At 37.7% G+C, this 24,728-nt stretch overlaps 1 protein-coding gene across 4 annotated transcripts in view; it reads left to right on the top strand.

Moving 5' to 3' along the window:
• tax1bp1b (Tax1 (human T-cell leukemia virus type I) binding protein 1b) overlaps positions 1 to 24,728 on the top strand; it is a 51,004-nt gene that overhangs the window by 19,153 nt on the left and 7,123 nt on the right. For 2 of the 4 annotated variants that reach the window (XM_051720475.1, XM_051720474.1), the window contains exons 3-15: positions 13,259 to 13,361; positions 13,810 to 14,000; positions 14,119 to 14,277; positions 15,024 to 15,172; positions 15,451 to 15,541; positions 16,213 to 16,398; positions 16,646 to 16,855; positions 18,579 to 18,722; positions 19,000 to 19,251; positions 20,410 to 20,559; positions 20,695 to 20,764; positions 20,906 to 21,021; positions 21,098 to 21,223. In XM_051720475.1, coding sequence (XP_051576435.1) covers positions 13,259 to 13,361; positions 13,810 to 14,000; positions 14,119 to 14,277; positions 15,024 to 15,172; positions 15,451 to 15,541; positions 16,213 to 16,398; positions 16,646 to 16,855; positions 18,579 to 18,722; positions 19,000 to 19,251; positions 20,410 to 20,559; positions 20,695 to 20,764; positions 20,906 to 21,021; positions 21,098 to 21,223 — 1,947 coding nt within the window. The remainder of the gene's footprint in view (positions 1 to 13,258; positions 13,362 to 13,809; positions 14,001 to 14,118; positions 14,278 to 15,023; positions 15,173 to 15,450; positions 15,542 to 16,212; positions 16,399 to 16,645; positions 16,856 to 18,578; positions 18,723 to 18,999; positions 19,252 to 20,409; positions 20,560 to 20,694; positions 20,765 to 20,905; positions 21,022 to 21,097; positions 21,224 to 24,728) is intronic. The other 2 variants (XM_051720477.1, XM_051720476.1) reach the window with 1 other exon arrangement.

The raw sequence follows: 24,728 nt of genomic DNA, 5'->3' as shown, positions 1-24,728 counted from the left end.
CATTTCTGGTTCTTAACATAATGTTGGATTTACTGCTGGTCACTTAAATGTTTCCTGCTGTAAATGTTTTTCAGAACCAGATTTCACTCTGGTCTGACTCGGAGAGACTGATTTTTTGTAGGCATTATTTTAGAACATATAACTGCTGTTATATAGAGTAACCCAAATGGGTATGCATATTTGATGTAAGTTTCAAATAAGGCTGTAGCCCGGTCACTTCTCTTTTCTCTGCCAGCCATTAAGATGATCGCCTGCTATGTTTTTTGTGGCAGATGCTTTTATGGAGAGCTCATCAAGAAATGTATTTTTAAACCTGAAGAAAATGTGCTGTGACTACTTAAACTGATGGGGTAAGTATGTCTTGTTCATGTTATTCAGGGAAAACAGTGAATCATATCCAGGAAAATCTCAGTCACCTTCTTACAATTTTTGTTTTCATCAAGTGAGCATGAACATTTACTACTGGCTTGTATAACAGAATGTGGCTTGAGTATTTGTTAAAGATCTTGGCAGTTTGCACGGCAAAGAAAAACACCTAACTATATAAAATATTACAACCCTCTGGTACTTAAATTCCACTATGTTGGCCAGCGCTCTACGGACACAATGAAGCTCGAGTCGCCATTGGCTAGTACATTTTTTATTTTACTCACCAGACTTTTTACATGGAATGCATGAACAATACAACTGAAAAAAAAATAAATATATATATTAAACAAAACATACTTTATATGTCTGAATTATTCTTTATGGTTGCATATGGATTTAGTCTAACATTTCTTAGCAAATGGCTTTCTCTTGCAACTTGACTTCAGCCACCTCTCCACAGCTGGTGATGGGTCATACTGCTGAAGCTCTGGGCCTTCTGTTGAAATGAGGAACAGGTCAGAAAGGCGTGAGCATGTGAGACCGCTGCGGTGCGGACATCTGATTTTATTCTCTTTTGGGCACTGAAGGCTCTTTTGCAGTTGGCAGAGCTGATTGGCAGAACAAGAAGAATCTGAACAAGATGATGAATGTTTTGCATCTCATCTCTGTAGGGTTGCTTCAGCAGCAGTGTATGGTACAGGTCCAGGTAGGACTTGCCATGAAGATCATTAGACACTCGCCTTTTCAAGCGTCTCCATTCCCCAGGGATTTCTTCAACTTGACATTCAGATTGAACAAGCTTCTCTCTGAACCATTAAGTGAGGAAATTCAGCTCCTTGTTGCCGTACAGTAGTTCAAGTTGTTTGTCACAGGCTGAACAAGCATGCTTCATCTGTTGTCTCAGATTGTCCATCAAACTGTCTCTTTCCCCTCCCAAGTCAGTGCCCTGAAAAGTTGTGGTATGAGTTTGCAGGAGCTTGCCTTTACAGACATTGTGTGATGAAAGTTTCCAGCATATCATCTGGGAGAGGTTTGGTTTTCATGTAGTCAAGACTGGTCAAACAGCTCTCAATTGCAGCAACAGCACTTGGTAGGATGAGGTCTGCCTTCTGTAGAGTCTGACTTAATGTTGCTATCTCATGATTCAGGAAATGACAAAATGCAACAAACTGCAGATCCTTCAGAGTTTTGAAAACCCTTTTTCCTCTACCAGCAATGTCAGCATTGTGACTGGTTTGGGCCAAATTCTCCATGTGAATGGCAACAGCTGCATACTGCCCAGCTTGGCTCACAAGATCATCTTTTCCTTTCAAGAAGACCATCAGTTCCCTGTCTAAATGAGGCACCCAATGTGTTCCTTTCACTGACTTTGGTTTGTAGAACCTAGATTCAAGTTCTTCACAAACTGTCTTAAGTTCTCTTTGGCTCTTTGGGCTGAAATGTTAGGTTTTCCAAATCAAGTGCAAGGTGTCATTTACACGACTCACTAAGCTCACTTTCAGTTTTGACATTCAAAACCCCAAGAAGTGCCAGCTCCAGCCTGTGAGCCATACAGTGAATGTCTATCAGTTTTGGATTGTCCACTCTCAGTTTTGCAACAACACCAGCTGTTTGGCCCATGTCCACATTTGCACCATCAGCACAAAATCCAACAAGCTTTTGCTTCCAGTCATCTAATCCAAATTTTGACATTGAGGATTGAATGCAGTCAGACACAGCATGAGCATGTGACAGCTCTGTGACAGCGACGAAATGATTTACTGGCAACCCATCATGTAAATACCTGACATAGATAGGTTCATTTTCAGTCACAGAAGAATCTGTTGCACCATCAATCATGACTGATATGTAGTTGGACTCTTTCACTTTATCTGCCCCTATATCCTGTAAATCTGCGGCACTGTTTGAAATGAGTTCAGCGCAATGGACATCGTTATCATACGTTGGGGAAATGTCCAGACCATTTTTTTCTGCAGCAGAATTAGTGGCTTCATCTTAGTGAAACTCAATTACTCCTTTGCAATATAATATGCTGTATTCATTTTCACAGAAAGCTCATTTTATTTTGAGTTTGAAACCCATTTGCGATCGCAGATCGCTTGAAGCCATCACACTTTCACGGCATGATGTATGTCGTTTGCTGTTTGAGTGCGCTGTGAGATTTTCATGTTTGAAACTGTGCGACCCTGATACGAAGTCCGTTTTACCAGCTAAGCTAGGTTTTCTACTGCAGTACCTGCATGTCGTCACATCTTCCTCCTCATCATACAAAAGCCAATCAAAGTCCGACAGCCAATGAGTCTGGAACTTTTGCTTTTCCACGACACTTTTTGATTCAGAATGCACAATCTTTTCCACCACAGTTCACCGGCGCATTCACCGTCTTCTGTCTGCACAGAACTAGACTCTTTAATTTTCGTTGCGCTTGAAAAAAATAATTATCAAGCATTTTCTGCTCAGACTGGAATCGCTTTTTTGCATCCATCTTTGTAAAAGCAGACAAATGCGCGGGTGTTTGCGTGCGTGTTGAGTGCCGTAAAAAGCACGTTGTCCAGCAAGTGTTATACTTTTATATTATATTAATTGTTAAATATTTTAATTACATTTTATATTGTTACTATTTATATTAATACAGTTAAAAGGATAACACTCATTGGGAAGGGGTTTGCACAGCACATTGCATCAAATGAACATTTTCAGTCATTTACTGAATTTAAAACATTAACGGATAATTAAAAACAACAAAAAACAGCACAATAAATAAAGAAAACCATTTAGATCTAGCGCGTTAATTCTCTTTACATGGCATGTGTAAGCCTCTCTCTCTCTCTCACTTTGAGTGTGCATATGTGAGAGAAAGTGACAGAGGACACTCTCAGCCAAGTGACGGTGCATAAAGCGGACTGAGCAGGCATTGAACTTATTCTTTTCCTCTAACTCAATCATAGGCGAGTGAAATCAGCAATTTACTAGCCATTGGCTAATTAAGGAAATTTTTTTAGTCGCCTAGCGTGAAATTTGGTCGCATATGCGAGTGATTTACTCGCATTGTAGAAGGTTGTTGGCACAAAGCGGTGGGTCAAGCTGGAGTGTAGCTGTGAATGCAAGTGTGGATATGACTGTGTGCGGGAATGAAATACGTGGGTTGGCAGTTTAAGTGGGGCGTTTTGGCTCTGTTTGCTTTCTGGAGTTCCCCACTGCTGGATGAGAGGATATAAAACAAGCAGCTTTTACAAAATTATGGATGTGGACTGTACCATGAGAGGAAATAAAAGAGAACAACATATGACAGGGAAAAAGAGATCTGCTGTAGGTTGGTGGAAGGGGAGAGCGATCACCACTGTCAGGGTTCAGTGTCTGGGTTAGGATCCAACCAGATCAAAGTGGCGTTTCAGAACCTTTTACTCTGTGTCTGTGTGTGTGTGTGTGTGTGCGTGTGTGTGTGTGTGTGTGTGTGTGCGCGCGCGCGCGCGCTAGAGCGAGTCTGATAAAGAAGATTTACAGCTGGCTGTCAGGAAGGCTTCTGCTTCTTAGCAGCTCTTATCACGTTGTGGCCAATGTTCTTGATTAAAAGATTACAATGGACAAAATGAGAAATGGGTTAAACTTTTAAATATCTGGATGGTGGGTTAAAATATTTCATAGTCCACGGACCGACTGATTCATATTGCACAAAAACGGAAAGAGTTCACTGAAATATATTTTCGAATTGGCTTTTTTGAGTTTGCGAGGTTGTATTTGTTTTTAGTAGCAAGTTAAAGCTGAAGTATGTAATTCCTGTCAAACTAGCGCCACTAGGGATGGGACTATATAGTTATCTCACTGTTTGGCTCGATATACGATATGAGGTTCACGATTCGATATAATCTCAATTCGATATACTAATACTTAAACTACAAAATATAACAGAAATTTATTTATTTTCAGAAAACCATGTTTGAGCAATATACTCATTTCTCATAAAAATAAAAAAAGGTCTTTAATACACAATATAAAATTCTCAAAGTTTAAATAATAAGAGTTGCTCATATACCTCTCTGTGTAAGAAAAGACAAATAAGCTTTCAAAAATAGTGGGCAACATTCAGGCTGATCAGGTGCAGAACAAGCAATAGAACTGAACAGAACCTGTCCTGAAAAAAGTGTGTGAGAGTGAATATTTTAGTTTTTAATCTTTTGTGTGTCATCAGTATTATAATCACTTTTTAATTTTGTAAAAATACAAAAATTCTACATTCTATTAATTAATATTAGATCATGAAATGGTATATATAATAATGATATGAGCTATCACTGTTTGAAATAATGTGTACAATTTACAAGTAAAAACATTTGAGTTTACATTCATTTGTATAAGAAATGCTAAAAAGGTACTGTAACTTTAAGGGTTAACGAGTGGCTCAGCGTTACAGATGGTTCAGGGAACATCAATGATTATTTAGCGCATTCATGCTTTGTGAGATTAAAAATAATATTTCTTTTGACTTTTTTATCTGACTGTAAAAACAGAAAGGATATTAAGACACATTATTCAATGAAAGTGGAGTGCACCTCATCTTTACACATTACACGGAGGAAACGATCCATTTTAATCTCAAGCACTTTTCATCAAGACAAGGTGATTTCCCATGTATTCCAGTACTTAAATTTCTAAAAGCTAAATTCAAGCACTTTAAGCAGTTCAAGCACCTTGTGTGAACCCTGTAAATAGAGATTATGATGTTTGACTTTTCATTTAATTTATAAAACCATGGACAGAAAACAAAGTTGCACATTTCGAAATATCAAGTTATGCCAAAATGCTTCCTCATTTTTTTTGTTTGTGATGTATCGACATTCGAAATATTGTCCCATCCCTAAGTGCCACCAAATGGAATTACAAAAAACAGCTTTTTGAATACACCCCCCGTCTGCCGTTTGTCAAACCAAAAGTTATTTCCGCCCCCCAACTCATGCCATTGGTTGAGTAATGTTGTTGGGGTGGGTTTAAACGGGTCACTCAAAACAAACAGAGCAATTTTCATAGCGCGACAGAAACAGTGTTTACAGTTTTTGAGAAAATTAACAGATAAATGGTTTACTAATAGTTGTCTCTGCATATTAAGCTGTGTAACAGTTCAAGGTCGGGCAAGGAGGAGTCGGGAACCGGCTGAACAGTAAACAAAGTTTTAATGTCAAAATTAACTTAAAACAAACACAGACACACATGCAACGTGTCCTCTTTATCTCGCTATACGGCCATGCCCTCTTCCTCATAACACTCCCCTCATTGTCATGTAGTCTGACATGCTATTTGATGGCAGTGCCTTCATGTACCCTGAAGGCAAGGCATATTCCTCCAAAAAGAGTTGACGGACTGACACACATTTGTCTGCACCCAGAGACACAGAATAACCTCTGGCGATGAAGGGCACAAGATCATAAATCTTAACATGGCTCTGTCTGTGTTGACAGACAAAAGGCAGCCGTGCCAAACACCAAAAAATTGCAAGACCTGTTCCATGACTCACTTGCCTGGAGCTCTGCTGTAGTGGGAGGTAGTCAAAAGGCTATTATTGCCACCTAGTGTTTAGGAGATTAACTGATCCTACCTGAACCGCAATGGTCTGGCAACATTATGAAAGCGAAGACGGTGTTACATGTTTTAAATGAGAATGCTTGAACACATTTTTTGAAATCAGAAAATCTTAATATAGAGTAATTCTGGATCAGCAATGGGAAACCCTTATATTGCTCAGGCCTACGTCCCCTCTTACTCACCGTTATATTTCAGCCATAGCCTTTTCTGTGATGACATCAGATTACCAGGCAACTGAATCTCTCCTCTCCATAGGGGCATTTTAAAGGCTCTGAAGAAGTGCCTCTTTAAATGAGGACTGTTGTTTCTTGTTCGAGCAGGCACGCTGCCTGTGGCTCTTTAAAGTTGGAATATTTACAGAGAGTCTAACTGAAAAAGCTGTGTATGAACGTCATGTTTGGATTGTCAGGACACGCTATCAGACTCACTGTGGAGAAGTGAACACTGCTTTATAATTATCCTGTCATAACAGGAGTTGTTCTCTGTACTGCACCCTAATATATAGACCCGCTGTACCCAATGCTGCATGCAGCCAGCTCAGACAGAATCATGGGCCAAATCAGTGCGTCATTTAGAATCAGGGACTAAGGTACTTTCTCACAAACACTGGGTTCTTCTGTTTTTCTCTGTGGAGTTTTTTTTTTATTTTATTTTTTTTAATTCTTGTTATATACAATGCCCCCAGAAAGTGTGTGGACATTTAAGCCACATTTAAAAATGTATGAATGTCATTGCATTAGATTAAAAAAAACAAGATATCAAACCAAGTGCCATCTGAAAACGAATTAAGCTAGACCTTTTCTCTGAACAGACTTTACTTTCATAACCGTTTTTAAACAATTATATTATATATATATAATATATTTAACCAAATGGGGCCAGTTGCACCAGCTATACGTACGTTACAACTTAGCCTAGTTGTTACGTAAATGGGCACTAAGTCACAATTTACGCACTACTAAATATTTGAGCGTTGCACCATTAAACTTAAATAGGACGTAACCCTACATATAAACGAAATATTTACGGAAGCCTCCGACCAGGAGTAACTGATGGAATAAAAAAGCAGACTCATTTAATGACATCAATGAGCTCATGTTTTGCGTGACAGGCTTCAATCCTTTCGACATATATGATGATGTTGGCATTTACACTCGTTTACATTTACGAGAGAGAGAGAGAGAGAGAGAGAGAGAGAGAAAAAAACTTACTTTTAAGCAGCTATTCAGCATGAAAAACCGATCTAACGGTGCCGTTTTCAGTGTCGCTTGGTGTCAAGTGTCAACATATGCTAAATATATAAGATATTAAAATGAATAAATGTCAATTTTGCCAGCTTGTTGTATTATTATTTATTTATCACCTCATTTATTTTAGATACAGTTCCTATTATTGTTATTTACACAGGGCAAATATACTATTTATCATATGTACTTTTATTACGTATCGTATTTTAATGGGGATATAATTTATTACAGCTGACAGTTACGTGAGCAAACAAGGTTTGAACATCAACAGTAACAAGATAAAACTGAAATACACAGCTTTTCAACACTTCTGTGTACAAATTTGAAGGCTGTTTATTGGATCAATACAAGTAAACATCATATTATGCGACTACGCATTACTTTACGGAGAGGGTATGACCTACTAGTTAAGTCTTGCCTTAAGAACAGGTGGTGCAACCAAATTAAGCACTGACTTAGTTACAAACTAACTAGTAGTTACTAAGCCCTTAGTGTGAACTTTACGTCCTAACTTACGTGAGAACTTACGCACAGCTGGTGCAACCCTGCCCTGGTCCCAAGGATGTTTTTTGTGGTTGTAAGAATTTAGCGTCCCTCAAGTTCACACAGATGTCCCAGCAGAGTTACCACAGGTGTAGTTTATCCCATTAACTATTAGGGCTGTGTAAAAATATAAATTTTTTGATTAATGGTAATTTTCATTTGAATGGCCCCAAGATCAACCCTTTACAATGAGTGTAAATCATTTGTATTTGCGACCAAATTTCGCGCTATGCAACTAAAAATGTCTTTTGATTAGCCACTGGCTGATAAACTTTCAGATTTCATTCTCAAGGGATTTAGTAGATTAGTGAAGAAGTTCAGAACCGAGATCCTTTTACTGCATGTTGAGACTAAAAAGAACTGCTGCTATTCTTAAAGAGACAATACTGTTTTAGCACTTGTTCACATATCAGTGTAAATATTTGCAAATAATACAAATCATGCATGTAAACAATAGGGCCCAGCCCTATACAGATTTCCAGATTTGATTCCGATTCACAGGCTCTCGATTTGATTACAGTTTCGATACAGTATCGATTCATTTGGGTATATTTAAGTTATAATGTCCCTTTTGCTTACAAATGAAAGAAATTCTTTCCCGACTAATGCTGTTAATTATACAGGGGACCTTCTAACAAAAATATACATTTTATTAATTATATTTTTACTGGTTTTTCATTTTGGTCACATTTTAGCTTTTAAAAATGAAAAAAAAAATCCATGTATTCAATCAATACATATGATCATATATTGCATTTATTATTTTGTGTTACATGTTTGTTTTTTGTTTTTGTAACATAATTTGTAGGAATGCACCGATCCGATACCTTGATAGGTATCGGATCCGATACTGTCGTTTTCAAACAGATCGGGTATCGGTCCAATGAGCCCGATCCAAATCCGATACTGTGTTAGTCATGTTCATTACCTTCAAGCTCCAAAAATGACATAAAAAAAAAAACACAATTAAAGTAGTTCATATGCCTCGTGCATTTTATTCAAAGCCACTTGAAGACGTGGAATAGCTCTGTGAATCACAAAAGGCTGTTTAATAAGTAAATATATAATTTACATGTGCAGCGCCATCACATTAATGAATGGTGCTGTTCTGTTGACACACACACACACACACACACACACACACAAGCACAACGCACAGGCTGGTGATGCACTCGCAGCTATTTTCAGCCTTCACATGGTGCGCAATATTTGAGCGCTACTCAAGAACAGCATCTCAGATGTAGATGCTCAATAGTTCGGTTCACTTATAATATGCATTTAGAATGGCACTGGAGGTGCATTTTACCAGAATTTGAATGAGAAGCAAATTAATCTACTGTGAACTTGTCTACAAACAGACACATACAGGACTTCCTGGAGAGTTTAGAATGTCAAAATAGAAGCGTGAGGGTTTTAAAGTTAAAGGTACATAATTGAAATATATTACTGTTGTATTTAAAATTCTAAAAGGCAATAATAATAATAATAATAATAATAATAATAATAATTTATTATTATTATCTTTTATAATTATAACAATATTTAAGTTGAATGGGCTCCAGTAAATAACTGTATGAATGAAAAGTGAACTGATGTCTTGTAACTAAATTGAACAAAAAAGAAAGCTGAATTCTTTAAAGTCCAGATACAAGTTGGAAATTTTTTGCAAAGAAAACTGGCTTCTTTTCTACTAAGACTTATGCTTGAATTACTGTTAATTTTGCTGCTACATTATCCAGTATACTAGTTAACAATAAAGTTTTTCTTGATAAACTATACATTTATATTGAAGTAATGTGTAGTTAGAGGTTTGTGTTTCTTATTATAGAGTACCCATAATTAGTTCAACACAATAATGTAAAGATATTCTAAACTGATTATGCAAAAATTAACACTGGTGTCATATCGGGATCGGTAACGGCCGATACTGAGATTTCAGATATCGGAATCGGATTGGAAGAGCAAAAGTGGTGCATCCCTAATAATTTGTAGTATTTACATTGATTTGTTGAACACGTGTTAAACTATGCTGTCTCTTTCAGAAAGATGGCATTTCTGTAAACGGCCTCTGTAAGCGCATATTAACGAGAGAGACTAAACAGCTTTATCTCATCTGTGCTACGTGTGATTAGAATTAAATGTTTCTTTTTTGTTGTTTTTGATCAACAACTGACCGTAAAGAACAGAAAGGGTATTAAAAGAGACATTATTCAATGACAAATGGGTTGCGTGGATTACATCTTTAGACACACGGAACAACTTTTACTCTTAACATGCAGTGAAAGGGACTCACTGCTGAGTACTCCACCACTATACTACACAATCACTAGTGAGTGAAATCTGAACCAGCCAGTTGCCAATATACATTTAAGTCGCATACTACGCATAGTGTGAAATTTGGTTGTTAATACGAATGAATTTCCTCTATGCGTGACCCTCCACTGCAAAGAGAGTAAAAGATCAATCTTGAAATTTAAGAATCAGCATCCAGATCGTTCAAACGAGGATCGCGATGCATCAGAAAATCAATATTTTTACCCATCCTTAGTTAACAATAAACATGTAACATATATTTGTGTGTAATATGTATGCAGTTTCAATACATCATATTTATTGATGGAATACATTTTGGAATACATGAAATGTGTTAATTTTATGTGACCAAAATGATGAAAAACTAATGATAAAATAAAAATTGTAAAATTAATATTTTCATAATGTACCAGGTTAGAAGTCACCTGTATAATTGACAGCATTAGTTGAGAGAATTTCTTTCACATGTAGGCAAAATAGACATTATAACAGAAATATTCCGAAATAAATTGGAATTCAATTGAAATTTGTAATCAAATCTAATAAGGAAATCTGTATCAAAACCCAGCCCTAGTAACTATGGACATGGACAAAGTGTTCAAATAAATTTTGTCTTAATTTTGAACAGTATATCTATTGGTTTATAATTGAAAACCTAAGAAATTTATTTTTGTAAAATGTTTTGGTTGAAATGTATGTAATAATTATTACTCATTTTCCTCTATTTTTAACCTGTGAACACTACTCAATTCATTATGCTATGATGGCATAATGGCAGACTGTTCTATAACGATCTTGTGTAGTTTCTCATGCCTGGTGATCATCCGTCTTTTCTCCTGGTTGCCGTTCCCTCTACAGACCTAAATGAGAGACATGCAGGGGCTTAATTTTCGCCCTCCTTCACCCCAAACATCTCTAATGAGTGGAGTTTGGTCCAGGCAGTAATGACACTCCGTATGGGCCATGCCTTTAATGACTTCCTGTTCTTTACAACTCCAGCACCTCGGGCAACTTTCTTGTACAATCAGGGAATTTCTGCAACACTAATATTATTGTAGACCTAGAAGACAGCTGTATGGTTCAAACAAACAAGCCAAACAGCTTTCTTATTTGATTGTGTTGCACGAGTTGCCATTTTTCACTCTCTCTCTCTCTCTCTCTGTGTGTGTGTGTGTGTATGTGTGACCAAATGTCACTTCCAGGGTGCTATAGATTTCCCCTGTAGATGCCAATAGCCGGTAGTAGGCTTATTTAGCATGTGTGCTGCTGTATGTTCACAAACGCAGCCAGCCCGATGTGAGTGTGATTTTGTTTGACAGTTTTATGACAGAGAGCTGAAATTATGGATGTATTTTCTGTACTCCCCTCATCAACCATCAGTTAACAACACATAAAATTCATATAATTACATCTCGGTTTCCATTCTGAAGTATGAATAAAATTTTCACCTATTTTCTTCTTCCTGTTAAGGCTGAGTTGTAGCCATGCTCCCTCAACCGAACATATTCATGAGGCTTTGGTGAGAAACACGTGGAAGCCAGAGAGGCTGAGTTTCACTTGCCCCCATAAAAGCTGCTCAGTCTGTGTTTTTACACTTTCATCTCAGAGGCTTTCCACTGGGCCAGTGTTCAGGCAATGGTCAAGACCACAACAGCCTGAAGAAGCATTTACAGACATTCTATTAGTCTGTGTATGTGGGACAAAACACTTAAATCTTAACAAATTTATAGCTTGAGATTTGCCCAAAACTGCTCCATTTTGTCTTGAATGTTTTCTTCTTTTTTTTTTTTCTTTTTTTCTTTTTTTACTTAAGAGGAATAAGTATAAAAGTGGTTAATCACACAATGCAATATATTTAAGTGTAACCATATCTGTAACATCTGTACCGTCTTTATTGTTTCTACCGTACATTATAATAATTTGATGCCTGATTTAACTTGAGAAGTTATAGATTAAAAAATTCTAGATCAGAGCTTTAGTCAGTGTTCTCATGGTCATGGAAAACCTGGAAATATCAGGGAATTTTACAATTTTGTTTTCCTGGCTGGAAAAGTCATGGAAATAAAAATAAAATAAAAAAATTATGGATTTTGCTCTTGTGTGGAGTAAAACTTGGCTATAGTGATTTCTGTTTTCTGAGCAAATTGTTCTTTTGAGTCAGTTCTTTTCAAGGAATTAGTTAAACCGATTTGCAAACTGGTCTGAATGATACATTAACAAATCAGTCAGAATTTTGAATGACTTTTAAAAATCCTTGAACATGATTGACTGGGAAAAGTGGTGGAAATTCATTGGTCAAAAAGTGTAGGAAAAGTGTTTTTTTATTTATTTATTTATTTTTTATTTTTTTTACCACAATATAGATTTAGAATGTCATATAGAACAGTAAGGATTTATAATATCAACCATTATATTAGTTGTTGGTCATAATATAAAATTAATTAGCAGCTATTGGTTGCCCAAAGTGTCCATATCAGTGCATTCCTAATGAAAATTAACTATGGTTTTACTACAGAAGCCATAATTTAAACAATTGTAGTGAAACCATTGTAACAACTCAGTAACAAGTTTTGAGGTACCATAGTACTGAAGTAAAATGGATAATTGTACCCAAAATATGGTTTCTGCCAAAAAAACATGATTACAACAGTCAGTGTATGTTGTACATTATATACAGTATAAATACTGACAATTCTCTCATCATTTACTCACCCTCATGCCATCCCAGATTTGGATGACTTTCTTCTGCTGAACACAGACAAATATATTTACAAGAATATCTCATCTCTGTTGGTTCTTACAATGCAAGTGAATGGTGATCAGACCTTTTGAAGCTCCAAAAATCACATAAAAGCCATATAAAAGTAATCCATGCGACTCCAGTGGTTAAATAAATTTCTTCAGAAGTGAAATGATAGGTGTGGGTGAGAAACAGATAAATATTCTTGTCCTTTTTTACCATAAATCTACACTTTCTCTTTAGTGAAAGATTTTTGGAGCACAAAGTTCTGGTCACCATTCACTTGCATTGTAAGGACCAGCAAAGCTTAAATATTCTTCTAAAAATCTTCATGTGTTCTGCAGAAGAAAGAAAGTCATACACATCTGGGATGGCATGAGGGTGAGTAAATGATGAGAGAATTTTCATTTTTGAGTGAAATATCCCTCCCTTTAAGTCAAATATGCTTAAGTCTCTTTCTTTCTCACAGGTTGGCTGGAGTACTGCTCGTGACTACTACACGTTCCTGTGGTCACCTCTTCCAGACAACTACACTGAGGGAACCGCAGTCAACAGATCTGTGGTCTTCCAAGGTAAAATAAATTTTTTTGAAATGGGTTTCATACAACCATTTCTTCAGTGAATGCACTGCCAGAGAGAAGGACCCTCAAAGTGTGTTTAGAGCTTTAAATAAGTAATGACGGATGCAGTTAAATAGGAAACACTGCTGCCTTCTATTAGAAGGCTGTAGTTGTGATGGGCCAGTTTTACTGGATTGGTTCAGGTCACATACTGGAATCTTTGTGAGGGATTATAGAGGGTTTATATGGCATGAGCCAGGTTTCCTTATAGTTGATTATGAAAATATACAATTGAAATAAAATGAATGGATATGAGCATATCACAAAGTTTGTTTATTAGTCCTACAAAATATGTTCATCATTTGAGTGATGCTTCAGTACCTTTGGGAAAGTATTAGCTGCTTGTTTTCCTGCAAAGTTAGGGGTATTGTCTAAATTCTGATTCTTGGGGACTCTGCAGGTTACTATGTCCCAAATGACGATGGCGAGTTCTACCAGTTCTGCTATGTGACACATAAAGGAGAGATCCGTGGAGCCAGCACTCCATTCCAGTTCCGTGCCAACAGCCCCACAGAGGAAGAACTCATGACAATGGAGGATGAAGGTGGATCGGACATCCTGGTTGTCACCACCAAGGCCAGTTACCTGGAGGTGATGAGATATGTTGTTTAATTTATAAACATGTTGGAGCACACACATGCAGAAATTAGACTTATTATCAGTTTTGCTATGTAAGGCTTGACACATTTATTTATTTTTTCTCTCCCAGCAAAAAATTGAGCAAATTCAACAGGAAAAGAAGGAGCTCTTGGACAACCTGGACCTGCTGCAGAAAGAGAAGGAAGAACTGATTGAGGAGAAGAACAGACTACAAAAAGAATATGAGCAGGAGCAAGAGGGCAGCGCTCAGCTCAGAAAAGATGTGCAGGTGAGAGAGAAAAATAAAATGGTTTGAGTCAAATAGAAGAGAAAAATGTCCAGGTTTTTTTGCCCTGACTTGACTTGATAATATTTTGGATATAAGACCTGGAAAAAAGAGAGCACCTTTATACACATTAGCATCATTTATTTCATGAAGTCAGCAAATCTTCCTCTATCTTTTACAGTTGACATTCAAATGGTTTTAGAATATTGAGTACACAGGCTGTCAGCACCCCCTAGTGAGAGTCTCTCTGAAGGCTCTCTACATAACAGAATATAATAATCATACTTCACAGCTTTACATGACTATCATTAGCATCATTGCCATTTGTATATTTTAAGTGGCAGTGTTCATAAAATATAAAAGTATCAGCTCTCAGGCAAAACTGGTTTAAAGATGAAAACAAACACACCCGTTCCTGGCTGTTAATTTTATGACCGCACTTTTATATGTTTTTTTTTATGTGCTGCTAAAATAATTCTAAAAATTCTGCACATGAAGTGGTACTGCAGAAGAGACTGGAGTGGGATTTGGAGACCTACTTTCCCAGAAAATGTTTGCAGATTCTCAGAGACCACACACAACCGTAACACAAGATCCAACAATCTATTCTGCAACTACTCCCATGCTTTCTGCAGCTGAACATAGCTGTGAATACAACATGCTTATGACCAAAGGAATCACTCTATATGGCTCTTGAGTTTCCTCTCTTATCTGTTTATTTGTGTGTGTGTGTGTGTGTGGGTACACAGGAGTTACATCTCTCTGCCCAGAGCTTGCAGGAGGAGAGAGAAGTGGTGAAAAGAAGAATGGAGGAGAGTACTGCTCGACTGTTGCAGTTAGAGGAAGATCTGATCGGAGTCACCCAGAAAGGCCTGCAGAAGGAGACTGAACTAGACTGGTGCGATTTCTTACCCTAGTGACATTACAGCCACAAACAGCCAATCAGACTCAACTCCTTCACTTACAATAACAAACCATGGAACTGTTTTATATGTCTTTAGATTACATCAGAAGATAAGAAGATATCATATCTTCAGATTAGACTAGAAGACTCCATTAGAATATCCATTGCTTCATTTGAGAACTTTGACCACTGTTTATTTGATGTTTTCTGGATATGTTCATTGCTTGCTGATGATAGTGTGGCTGAATGACTGATCTGTTCTGATTTGACAGCCTGAAGGATCGAGTGAAGAAGTTGACCTTGGAGAAAGAGGCTCTTGAGTGTCAGCTGAAGAATGAGAAAGATGAGAAGGAGCTTTATAAGGTAATGCCTCTCGCTCACTATCTTATAAGCATATCACTGTTGGTTTCTCAAAAGAATTGAAACTGCACCCTCACAGTTGAATAAATGCTCTCCTTGCCTCTATATCTCTCTCATCTTTTTTTTATCTGTTTATTTGATCTAAAATAAAATGCCAGCTTTGAGCTTTCTTTATTAAAAAGGCTTATACATTTATCAGCGAAGATGTGGAATACAGACCTTTGTTGAATCTGAACAACAGTTGCTCTTTTCCTAATTACTCTAACTCACACTATGTAATTCTCACTCTCCATCACTCACTCTTCTATCCCTTCATTCTTGTGATGGGCACAGGAACTGGCCATTAATGCTGGGCTGTAGCCACGGAAACACAGCAGGCCCACACTTCATAGCAGCTGCCAGGGGCAGAGAAAGAGAAGGGTGGGGGTGGAGCAGAGTCACTGGACTCTTACTGCTGCATTATAATTAGGTTAAGCTCGCATACTTCCTTACCAGGGGGAAATACTCCTCTTTGTAGAGATGTATGTGAAGAATTGGGGGCACATCCGGGATCTGGATTGGCTTTGATGCACTGCTAGTTTTATGTGCCTTGTGCCCAGGTTATTGCACAGCAAAGCTACAAAGAGAGAGATGGACAGTCTATTTGAATTATCTTGGTTCGTTTGTGTGCACAGATTCACCTGAAGAACCGGGAGCTGGAAAACACTAAGCTGAGTGCTGAACTGCAGATGCTGAAGTCAGTGGATGTGAATAAGGAGAACACCATCGCTCAGCTGAAGGAGGAGCTCACCAGATTCAAAGCATGTCTGGCAGAGAAAGACAAACAGCACCACCAGCTACTGGCCAACAGTTCACCCTCGGTATACACACAAAGAACTTCTGCTTAACATACATCTCATATATTGTAGTGATATATCTCAGTTCAAAACACATTATTATGGCCTTAACCGTGGCCTAGTTGTTAACGTACATGGTCCGACACGTTGAGACATGTTGCTCATGTGGGCGACGAAAGTTCAAGTTTGGCTTGCATTATTTCCTGATTCACATCATTTCCTGATTCATAAGTTCATAATTTTTGTAATTTTATGTGCGTGCATTTGTCAGAAGGAAAGCCTGGCTCTTAGGGAGCAGCTCAGGCGGAAAGAAGAACAGTTGCGCGACTACTCCAGCGCCCATGACAGAAGCATGGCTGAGCTTTACCGTGTCCGTCTGGAGGTTGAGTCATTCAAAAAGGGACAGGCAGAGGCCCAAGCTCAGTGCAGCCACCTGGAAAAGCAGCTAGAAGAGATGAAAAAGTCAATCCAGCAGAAGGCGGTAAAGTGATGCCCACATGTTTGACTTTTTTATTATGTTTATTAGGGGTGTAATGGTTCTCGGTAAAAAAAATGGTTCGGTTCGCCAACCACGGTTTGGTAAGCATTTGCACCGTGATTTATCTCTATTTTAATAACGCATCTGGATCATACAGTTTGACAAAGAATATAAAGCACCAAATAGACATGGTCAGTTGTAACCTCCGTTAATACATTTGTATGGCTCTGTAGATGGACACACTCCACCTGTGTTTCACATGGGTCAACTTTCTACAGAGAGAAGCTGTCCTATTCACTGTTAGTATGTTAAATCAGTTGATGACATCACAGTTCTGCACGCATTGGCAAAATGGCAAGCGGAGAAAACAAGCCGCAAGAGAGAAGCCCCTGTGTCATTTAAGTCTCCTGTCTGGGAACCTTTTGTTTATGCAGTCTATTACAACATCGATGGTCAAAAAATGTTTAAAACAGGCACTGTTTGCAGACATTGTTTGACGCGAGTGCCGTATACTGGTAATACATCGATATTTGATTAGCTATTTACGCTGACATCACCCGAGGATACATAGCGCATGGTGCGCACAGAGCCGCAGGTGAGCCCGAAACTTCACACACACAGACACACTCCCTTCCGTCTTTAAGCAGGCACTCGGTGCTAGTTTGGACAGACATGAAACAAGAGCTAAAGCGCTTGGTGTGTTCATAGCCAAAGTTATGTTGCCCTTTCTCCGTTGATGAAGATGTGGGATTTCCACGCATTATTAAAATACTCGAGTCATGTTATTCACATCCATAAATTAATAGCACGTTTATTTCTTCTATAGTGATGTACAGATTATGAATGTTGGCTAGACGTTGAGTTGAGTTTGAAATGCACTTTATGTTGATGCATGTAGCATTATAATGCAGGAATTAAGTTAAAATATTGAGTTAGTAATTAGAGAGGGTGTGGAGTAAGGACCCAAACAATGAACCATGGTTTTACTATAGTAATATTGTAGTAACCATGACTATAATAACCATGACGGTTGTCACCATGGTTTTCTTAGCAGAAATCATGGTTTGGTAGAATTAACCATGGTTTTATGTATGGTTTTATGTAGTAATCCTGTGGTAGCCATATAGTAACCATGGATTTACTATTGTAATATTGTAGTAGCCATGACTGAAGTAACAATGACTGCTGTCACCATTGTTTCTTGGCAGAAATCATAGTTTTGATACAGTAATACTATAGTTTCCATATAGTAACCTTGATTTTACTATAGTATTGTAACCATGACAGAAACCATGTTAATTTTGTGATTTACTATGATTTTACTACAAATACAATGTTTAAACTATGGTTACTGTAGTAAAACCATTGTGATTTGTAGTGAGAGCAAATCTCTTGAAGTCTCTGTTACCAGAATATTTTTACTTTGGATTTGGCAGTAATATTTTTTTACCTGAATATAAATACCAAACCATACCGAAACCGTGACCCTAAAACCGTGATACAAACCGAACCGTGAGAAATGTGAACTGTTACACCCCTGATTTTCATGGAAAAATGACCAGGCCAGGATTACACCACTTACATAAACACATAAGTCCATTATAGCTTAAGTCCAGAATGTCTTAACAAGAAAGCCCATAATGTTCAGGGAATAAGTCTATACCCTAGATAACACACTGTCTTCCCAAGTAGCTAAAGAACATTAAGGAACATTTTTTTACTGCAGTGTGAGGAACAAGGAGAACAGCATTGCTCAGAAAACATGGAGAACACCATTGCTCAGCTGAAGGAGGAGCTCACAAGAGTCAAGGCCTGTCTGGCAGATAAAGACAAACAGCATCGTCAGCTACTGGCCAGCAGTTCACCCTCGGTACTGACAGATCTCATAAATTTCAGTGATATATCTCAATTCAAAACACATTATAGTCAGAGCCATTGTCTAGTGGTAAACGCACATACTTTGATGATGCGAGTTTATGTCTGCCTTGCCTCCCCCCTATATAAAAAATAAATAAATAAACATGGATTGGTAAACGGTTGATGGTTTATGTTTGCCATTGTCTTCAGTAGTGATAGTGTTCGTATTTGTATGTGAGTATATGTTTGTAGTCACATACAGTAACTGTAAATTTGTGTGTGTTTGTTAGGGGGAAAGTAAAGCTCTTCGGGAGCAGCTCAGGCAGAAAGAGGAACAGTTGCAGGCTACGCAGCAGCAGGTGAACATGCTGTCAGCTGAGCTGCGTGACTCTTCTAACGCTCGTGATCGAAGCATGGCTGAGCTTTACCGTGTCCGTCTGGAGGCTGAATCCTTAAAGAAGGGACAGGCTGAAGCTCGCGCTGAGTGCAGCCACCTGGAAAAGCAGCTGGAGGAGATGAAAAACTCAACCCAGCAGGAGGCGGTAAAGAGATGCCCACCTGTATGACTTAATGACCAGGACAGGATTAAACCTCTTACATAAGTCCAGTATGCCTTAGTCAAGAAAGCCCAGAGTGTTCAGGGAATTAGTCCATTCGATATCAGTGTTATTATAGTTTTTAAATTGTAATTTGTTTTTATTTCATTTTTAAAGTAGTTTCGCTTTTGTTAATTTTAACTCCGTGATTGTTAGTTTTAGTTTAGTTTTAGTATTTCAGGGCTGCGTCTACTAATCATTTAAATATGTTTACCACCGTTAATTTTCTGAGGGCTGATTAGATTTATTGTGATCTAGTATAATGAAGACACGTTGTAAAGTTTTTAAATTGCATTTACTGTGCATCAAAAACTAACAATAATTCACTGGTCATTTTTTAATTATTTTAATTTTGGAGTCATTAAAATGTATTTTAGTTCAGTTTGAGTTTTTCCAGTCATGTTACTTTTGTTATTTTTTATTTCATTTAATGAAAATGTATTCATTAAATTTTAGTTTTAGTTTTTTAGTCACCCTTTAAAGGTGATGTAAGCGATTTCATCTGTTCTGCTTCCACAAGTCTGAGCCGCTGAATTAGCCATGCCCCCTCTTTCCAAAACTCCAAACTCCAAAGATACCAAAATAAGCTTTATTGAGAGCAGAAACGGTTGTTAAAAACAACAGCTGCAAAATAGCGCCTTCAACTGACAACTGTTATGAACAACATGGCATAAAAATGCATTTTGCCTCAATCATTCGCTGCAACAACTATGAAAACATACAAAATGATGGACAGACAGAAAGCGTCATTGTCTGTGGACTGCGGACACATTTTTGTTTGCTGTTTACAGAGTCTAGAGCTGTCACAGAGACCGGTGAGATATCTCAGGACACTTATTTCATTAATATTTTTCAGGAACAGGACATTTTTGTTGCCTACCTTTCCATGAAAAAATCACTTACAGCACCTTTAAGTTAAGAAAACGTTAGTTATAATTGTAAGTGTATTGTCACTATGGGTATTCTTAACCTAAGAGGTTTTTTGCAACCAGGCCCAGTTCCCATTGTGTTTACAACATATAACTCTGTTACTAATGAATGTTATGAACTGTTCTCCCTGTTGTTTTGACAATTACTGAATAATCACTTTCTCAACATTGTAAGGAATTAGAAGGGTCTACTGTAACAGAACTGCAAAGGGAGGTTGAAGATCTACGGCTCAGACTGCAGATGGCTGCTGAACACTATAAAGACAAATATAAGGAATGCCAGAAGCTACAGAAACAAGTGACCAAGCTCAGTGAGCAGCAAGGAGTGAGTGAACGCCCCTCGCATTCAGATTTCTTTTCACCATACTTTGCAACTGTACAGTTGTTCCACCCTGAGAGACTTGTTTTATTAGTTGTTTGCTTGTTTTTCAACTCAGCCAACCATTTTGTTTTGTCTCAGGTGAAGAGAAGTCCAGGGTCTGAAACAGCAACTGGTTCTTTGTCTGCCAGTCCAGAATCATCTGCACCAGGTAAGTTTATACTAAATGTGTACCAGTTCAGGTTGTAGAGTCGGGTGTAATATTAGTTGGAGGGCATTTTGGAGCTTTATTTTCAACCTAGTCTCATGACATTATATTGACATACTGTTGTGTTCCTTGGACTGCTAACAGGAAGCCCAGGTACATCAGATGCAGTGCTAGATGCCATCATCCAGTGCAAGCTGAAAACAGCAAGCAAGGAGCCAGACAAAAATGACAAATACCGGAAATGCAAACAGATGCTTAGTGTAAGTAGCTTTCTCTTTCTTTCTCTGACATACTGGATCTGCTTAGTATATTAATTCTTAGCATACTTCCCTGCAGGAGGAGAGAGAGCGTTGCAGCATGATGACTGATGAGCTCACAAAGATGGAGGTGAAACTGAAGGAGCAGATAAAGACCAATGAGAGTCTGAGAATGCAGCTGGCTGCTGAGGAGGATCGCTATAAGGTCAGCACCACCTGCTGGTGCAGAATATTACCCTCCAATCACACCCGGGTTAAACATTTGGTTCCCTTTAATCTTATGGGCCAGGTTGCGCAGGACAGGTTTAAAGCACATTTGTGATTTACATGCTGTATTGTTTTACAATACCACAGAGAACATTTATGTCAGCAGTTTGAATGTCATTGTTGTTTGAGTGACACAATAAAAGTCAGATGACAACCAAAACCAGTACAAGTGTTAGGAGTTTAAGTGACCACTGTTCAGTCAGATGTAATTTTTCATCAGGTCTTAGGGGCCGTTCAGACCGAATGCATTCTTTACCTCATGCGACCCCGCGTACACATGCGTGGACATTTTAATTTGGCTTCGCTATACGCAATGCATAATTTAATTTAATTTAAACCGACTGATTTCAGTACAAGAGACAAGAGTAAAAGGTTAGACTTTTGATGTATGGAGTCTTATGACAAAATAACATGGCACTGATCACAGTGGAGTTTGTCTTTGGGAGAAACGGCAACAAAACTACATCTGATAAGAAAACAAATTACATTTTTACACTGAAACCTGTTTGAGTCAAAAGATTAGAGTCTCTAGGGTCATCCAATATGCCATTTTGAAAATGTTTGCGATTTATCGCGAAACGCCACGCTGCTTAACACAATGTGCACCAATGTGTACAATAGCACCAGGTTTTTATTAGAAATCCTATATTGTGCATTTTCACATTGAGAATTTATTATTTTTTTTTTTGCTTTCATAGCCTTTATATGAAGTTAGGATGAGAATATGGTGCATTTCAAACTGTTGTGAGAGACAGACAGCACACTGGAGGTTAAGTCATTCCCTAAATAGGGAGCAAGGGAGCATCCTATTGCTTTCCTTTGAAGCCAAGTGCATTCAATCCTTCCTATCAGGAACCACTCAACATGTTTGGCAGTCATGGGACAATTGTAATCAGTACGTAGATTCAGAATTTATAATGTGTAATTTTATTTTAACATGGTCGGCAGTGATTGGATAATGCTGGCCATTACTTGTATCAGAATATTTTATGCTAATTTCTGATAGGTAAAATGCTTCAGCGCTGGCTATCACTTGTTTGTTTGACAGTGCAAAGAGAGAACATTGAGGTTTTATTGCCAAAGTAGAAAAAAATACATTGCAACATAAAAGTCAAACCAAGTCAAATAATTTTTATTTGTATATATATATATTTTGTGCTTTTCCCAATACACATTGTTCCAAAGCAGCTTTACAGAAAATCAGCTGTGATGTCTGTAGCATCTCAAAAACATGAATAACCAATACTCCTGAATAACCAACACTTATGAAAACATAATAAACAAATCTGACTTTCTATAGCTTGGTATTATTCATAATTTTACAACTTAGTCGTGCTGTCCACATACTGTATGTGGACATACATTTTTAGGAAAAACATTTTTTTTGCATGCTTATTATGTGTGTCCAGTTGCAAATCAAAAAGGGAAATGGAAAATGCACACAGCAGTCATGCTCTGGTCTCAGGAGGCAAGAAAAGCTAAACTCAGCACAGTGAATAGAACGGAATACAGTTGTTAAAGTTCCTGCTAACTTTACACACTGCTTCTAAAAAAACAGCACTCCAGCGCAAGATGCTGCTTCTGCTGCTGCTGCAAAAAATGTGGTGGAACGGTCAAAGACATCCGTGGATTGAAAAACAGCGCAGACAGATGCAAAAGTGCATTGTTGTGAACAGCCCTTAAGACTGCATTGTTTGTCTGAAATATAGCCAGCTTTGAAGTCAACTTTAAATCAAAATAGATCACTTCCTGGTGTTATTGTGCATGATTCATTGCTTTTACGCTATTGCAAAGATGATGTTTCTTTTTTAAACTAAAGTTGTCTGAAATACAGAAGTATTTATGAATTAAAATTTTCAGACATGCCATTATTCAGATGAATCTGCAGGTTTAGACATAAGACATAAGAAACTTAGTGTTAAAAAAATAGGAAATCGTATCGGCCTCAAATTTCCTGATCGGTGCACCACTAGTGCTTAATATGCAGTTGTTGCCTATAATTTCACATAGCTACAGATATTTATTTTTTATTTAAGGCCAGTTTGGCCTGTTAATAAACATCTTTTTGATGAACTCTTTCATTCTTTCTTGTCTGTTGCTTAAACAAAGATAAAAATCGGCTATCGGAATCGGCCCATTTGCTTGTAAAAATCAGCAATCGGAATCGGCCATGAAAAATCGTGATCGGTGCATCCCTAGATGTTACCAATCTCTCTTATTTTTTAACTGCTCCACTTCAACAACCTAGGATGTAACACACACGTCTCAGTATTTTGACATTTAATTTCTAATGGAACATGCCGTATCATTTTGAAATGCAGAATATTACAGAATTAAAATTAGCTGGGAAATGCTTAAGTAAAGTCAGTCGCTCAAATCTGGAACTACACAAATGGTAGCTGTGCTGTTTTTATTTTAACTGTTGTACGTTTTTGTTCAAAAAGACTCTGATTTGTACATATGGGGGAAACGTGATCACAGATAAGCAGTCCTTCAGATGTTCTGATAACAGATCCAGGACGACCTTAGTACCGTTTTCTCTTCACACTGTTTACAGCTGCTCTGACTCAAACCCGATATCATTGCCTTAGCACAAACACACTTGACAGTACTGGTTTATGAGTGTGTCACTGAGGAGACTGACTTTTACTGCTGTTTACATGAGACATGGAGACAGTGGAGGAAGGACAGTTGGAAGTCCTGGGATCAAGACAGGATAATGCATCTGCAGGCTGCCTCCCTGCGCAGCAGGAGACAGAGCACTGGACTCGGTTCTGTTTAAGTAGTAGGGTCATGTGCAGATCAGTGGTAGTTTTCGGGCTAGAGTTTACTGTTTCTTTGAATGACTCAAGTGGAGTCATGCCAAGCTAGATGTAAATGAGTGATAGAGAAGCCATCTTGTTGCTTTTTTTTACTGACAGGCAAATAATTCATTGAAATCACTTGGTTTATAGATTTATCCCACAGCATCTGTTGCAATGGTCTAGATTTTTATTTTTTTTTCAAGATGACTTATTTTATTTCTTTATTCATGTTTTTAGTGAATGAATGTCATTATTTCTCGGCTCCCTGGAATACTTGATTCTGATTAGTCAATTGCTGCATTCTTCATTTTTGTATGACCACTTAACTGTATAATTGAGAGTTGTCTACTACATAGCTCTCTCTGATCTTTCCTTTTGCATAGTAAAATAATTTGAACACAATATTTCATGTCCATGAAATTATGTTTTCATATCCTGAAGTTGTTGTGTAATAAGCGAGATATTTTGCAAAATATAGCCCTTTTGGGTGATACAAAACCCCAACCATTAGGTTCATTTTGCAATAATGACCACACATTGTACCTTGCACATACATTTTTTTTCTCATTCCAGAACAAAGTGGCAAGCTTTTGCAAGACGATTTCTTATATATTTACTTTTTAATTCATGTTTTTGACA

The sequence above is a fragment of the Myxocyprinus asiaticus genome, chromosome 16 (genome assembly GCF_019703515.2).
Source record: "Myxocyprinus asiaticus isolate MX2 ecotype Aquarium Trade chromosome 16, UBuf_Myxa_2, whole genome shotgun sequence".
NCBI lineage: Eukaryota > Metazoa > Chordata > Actinopteri > Cypriniformes > Catostomidae > Myxocyprinus > Myxocyprinus asiaticus.
Note: the sequence above shows the minus strand (reverse complement) of the source record. Positions and strands in the feature narration are given on the sequence as shown.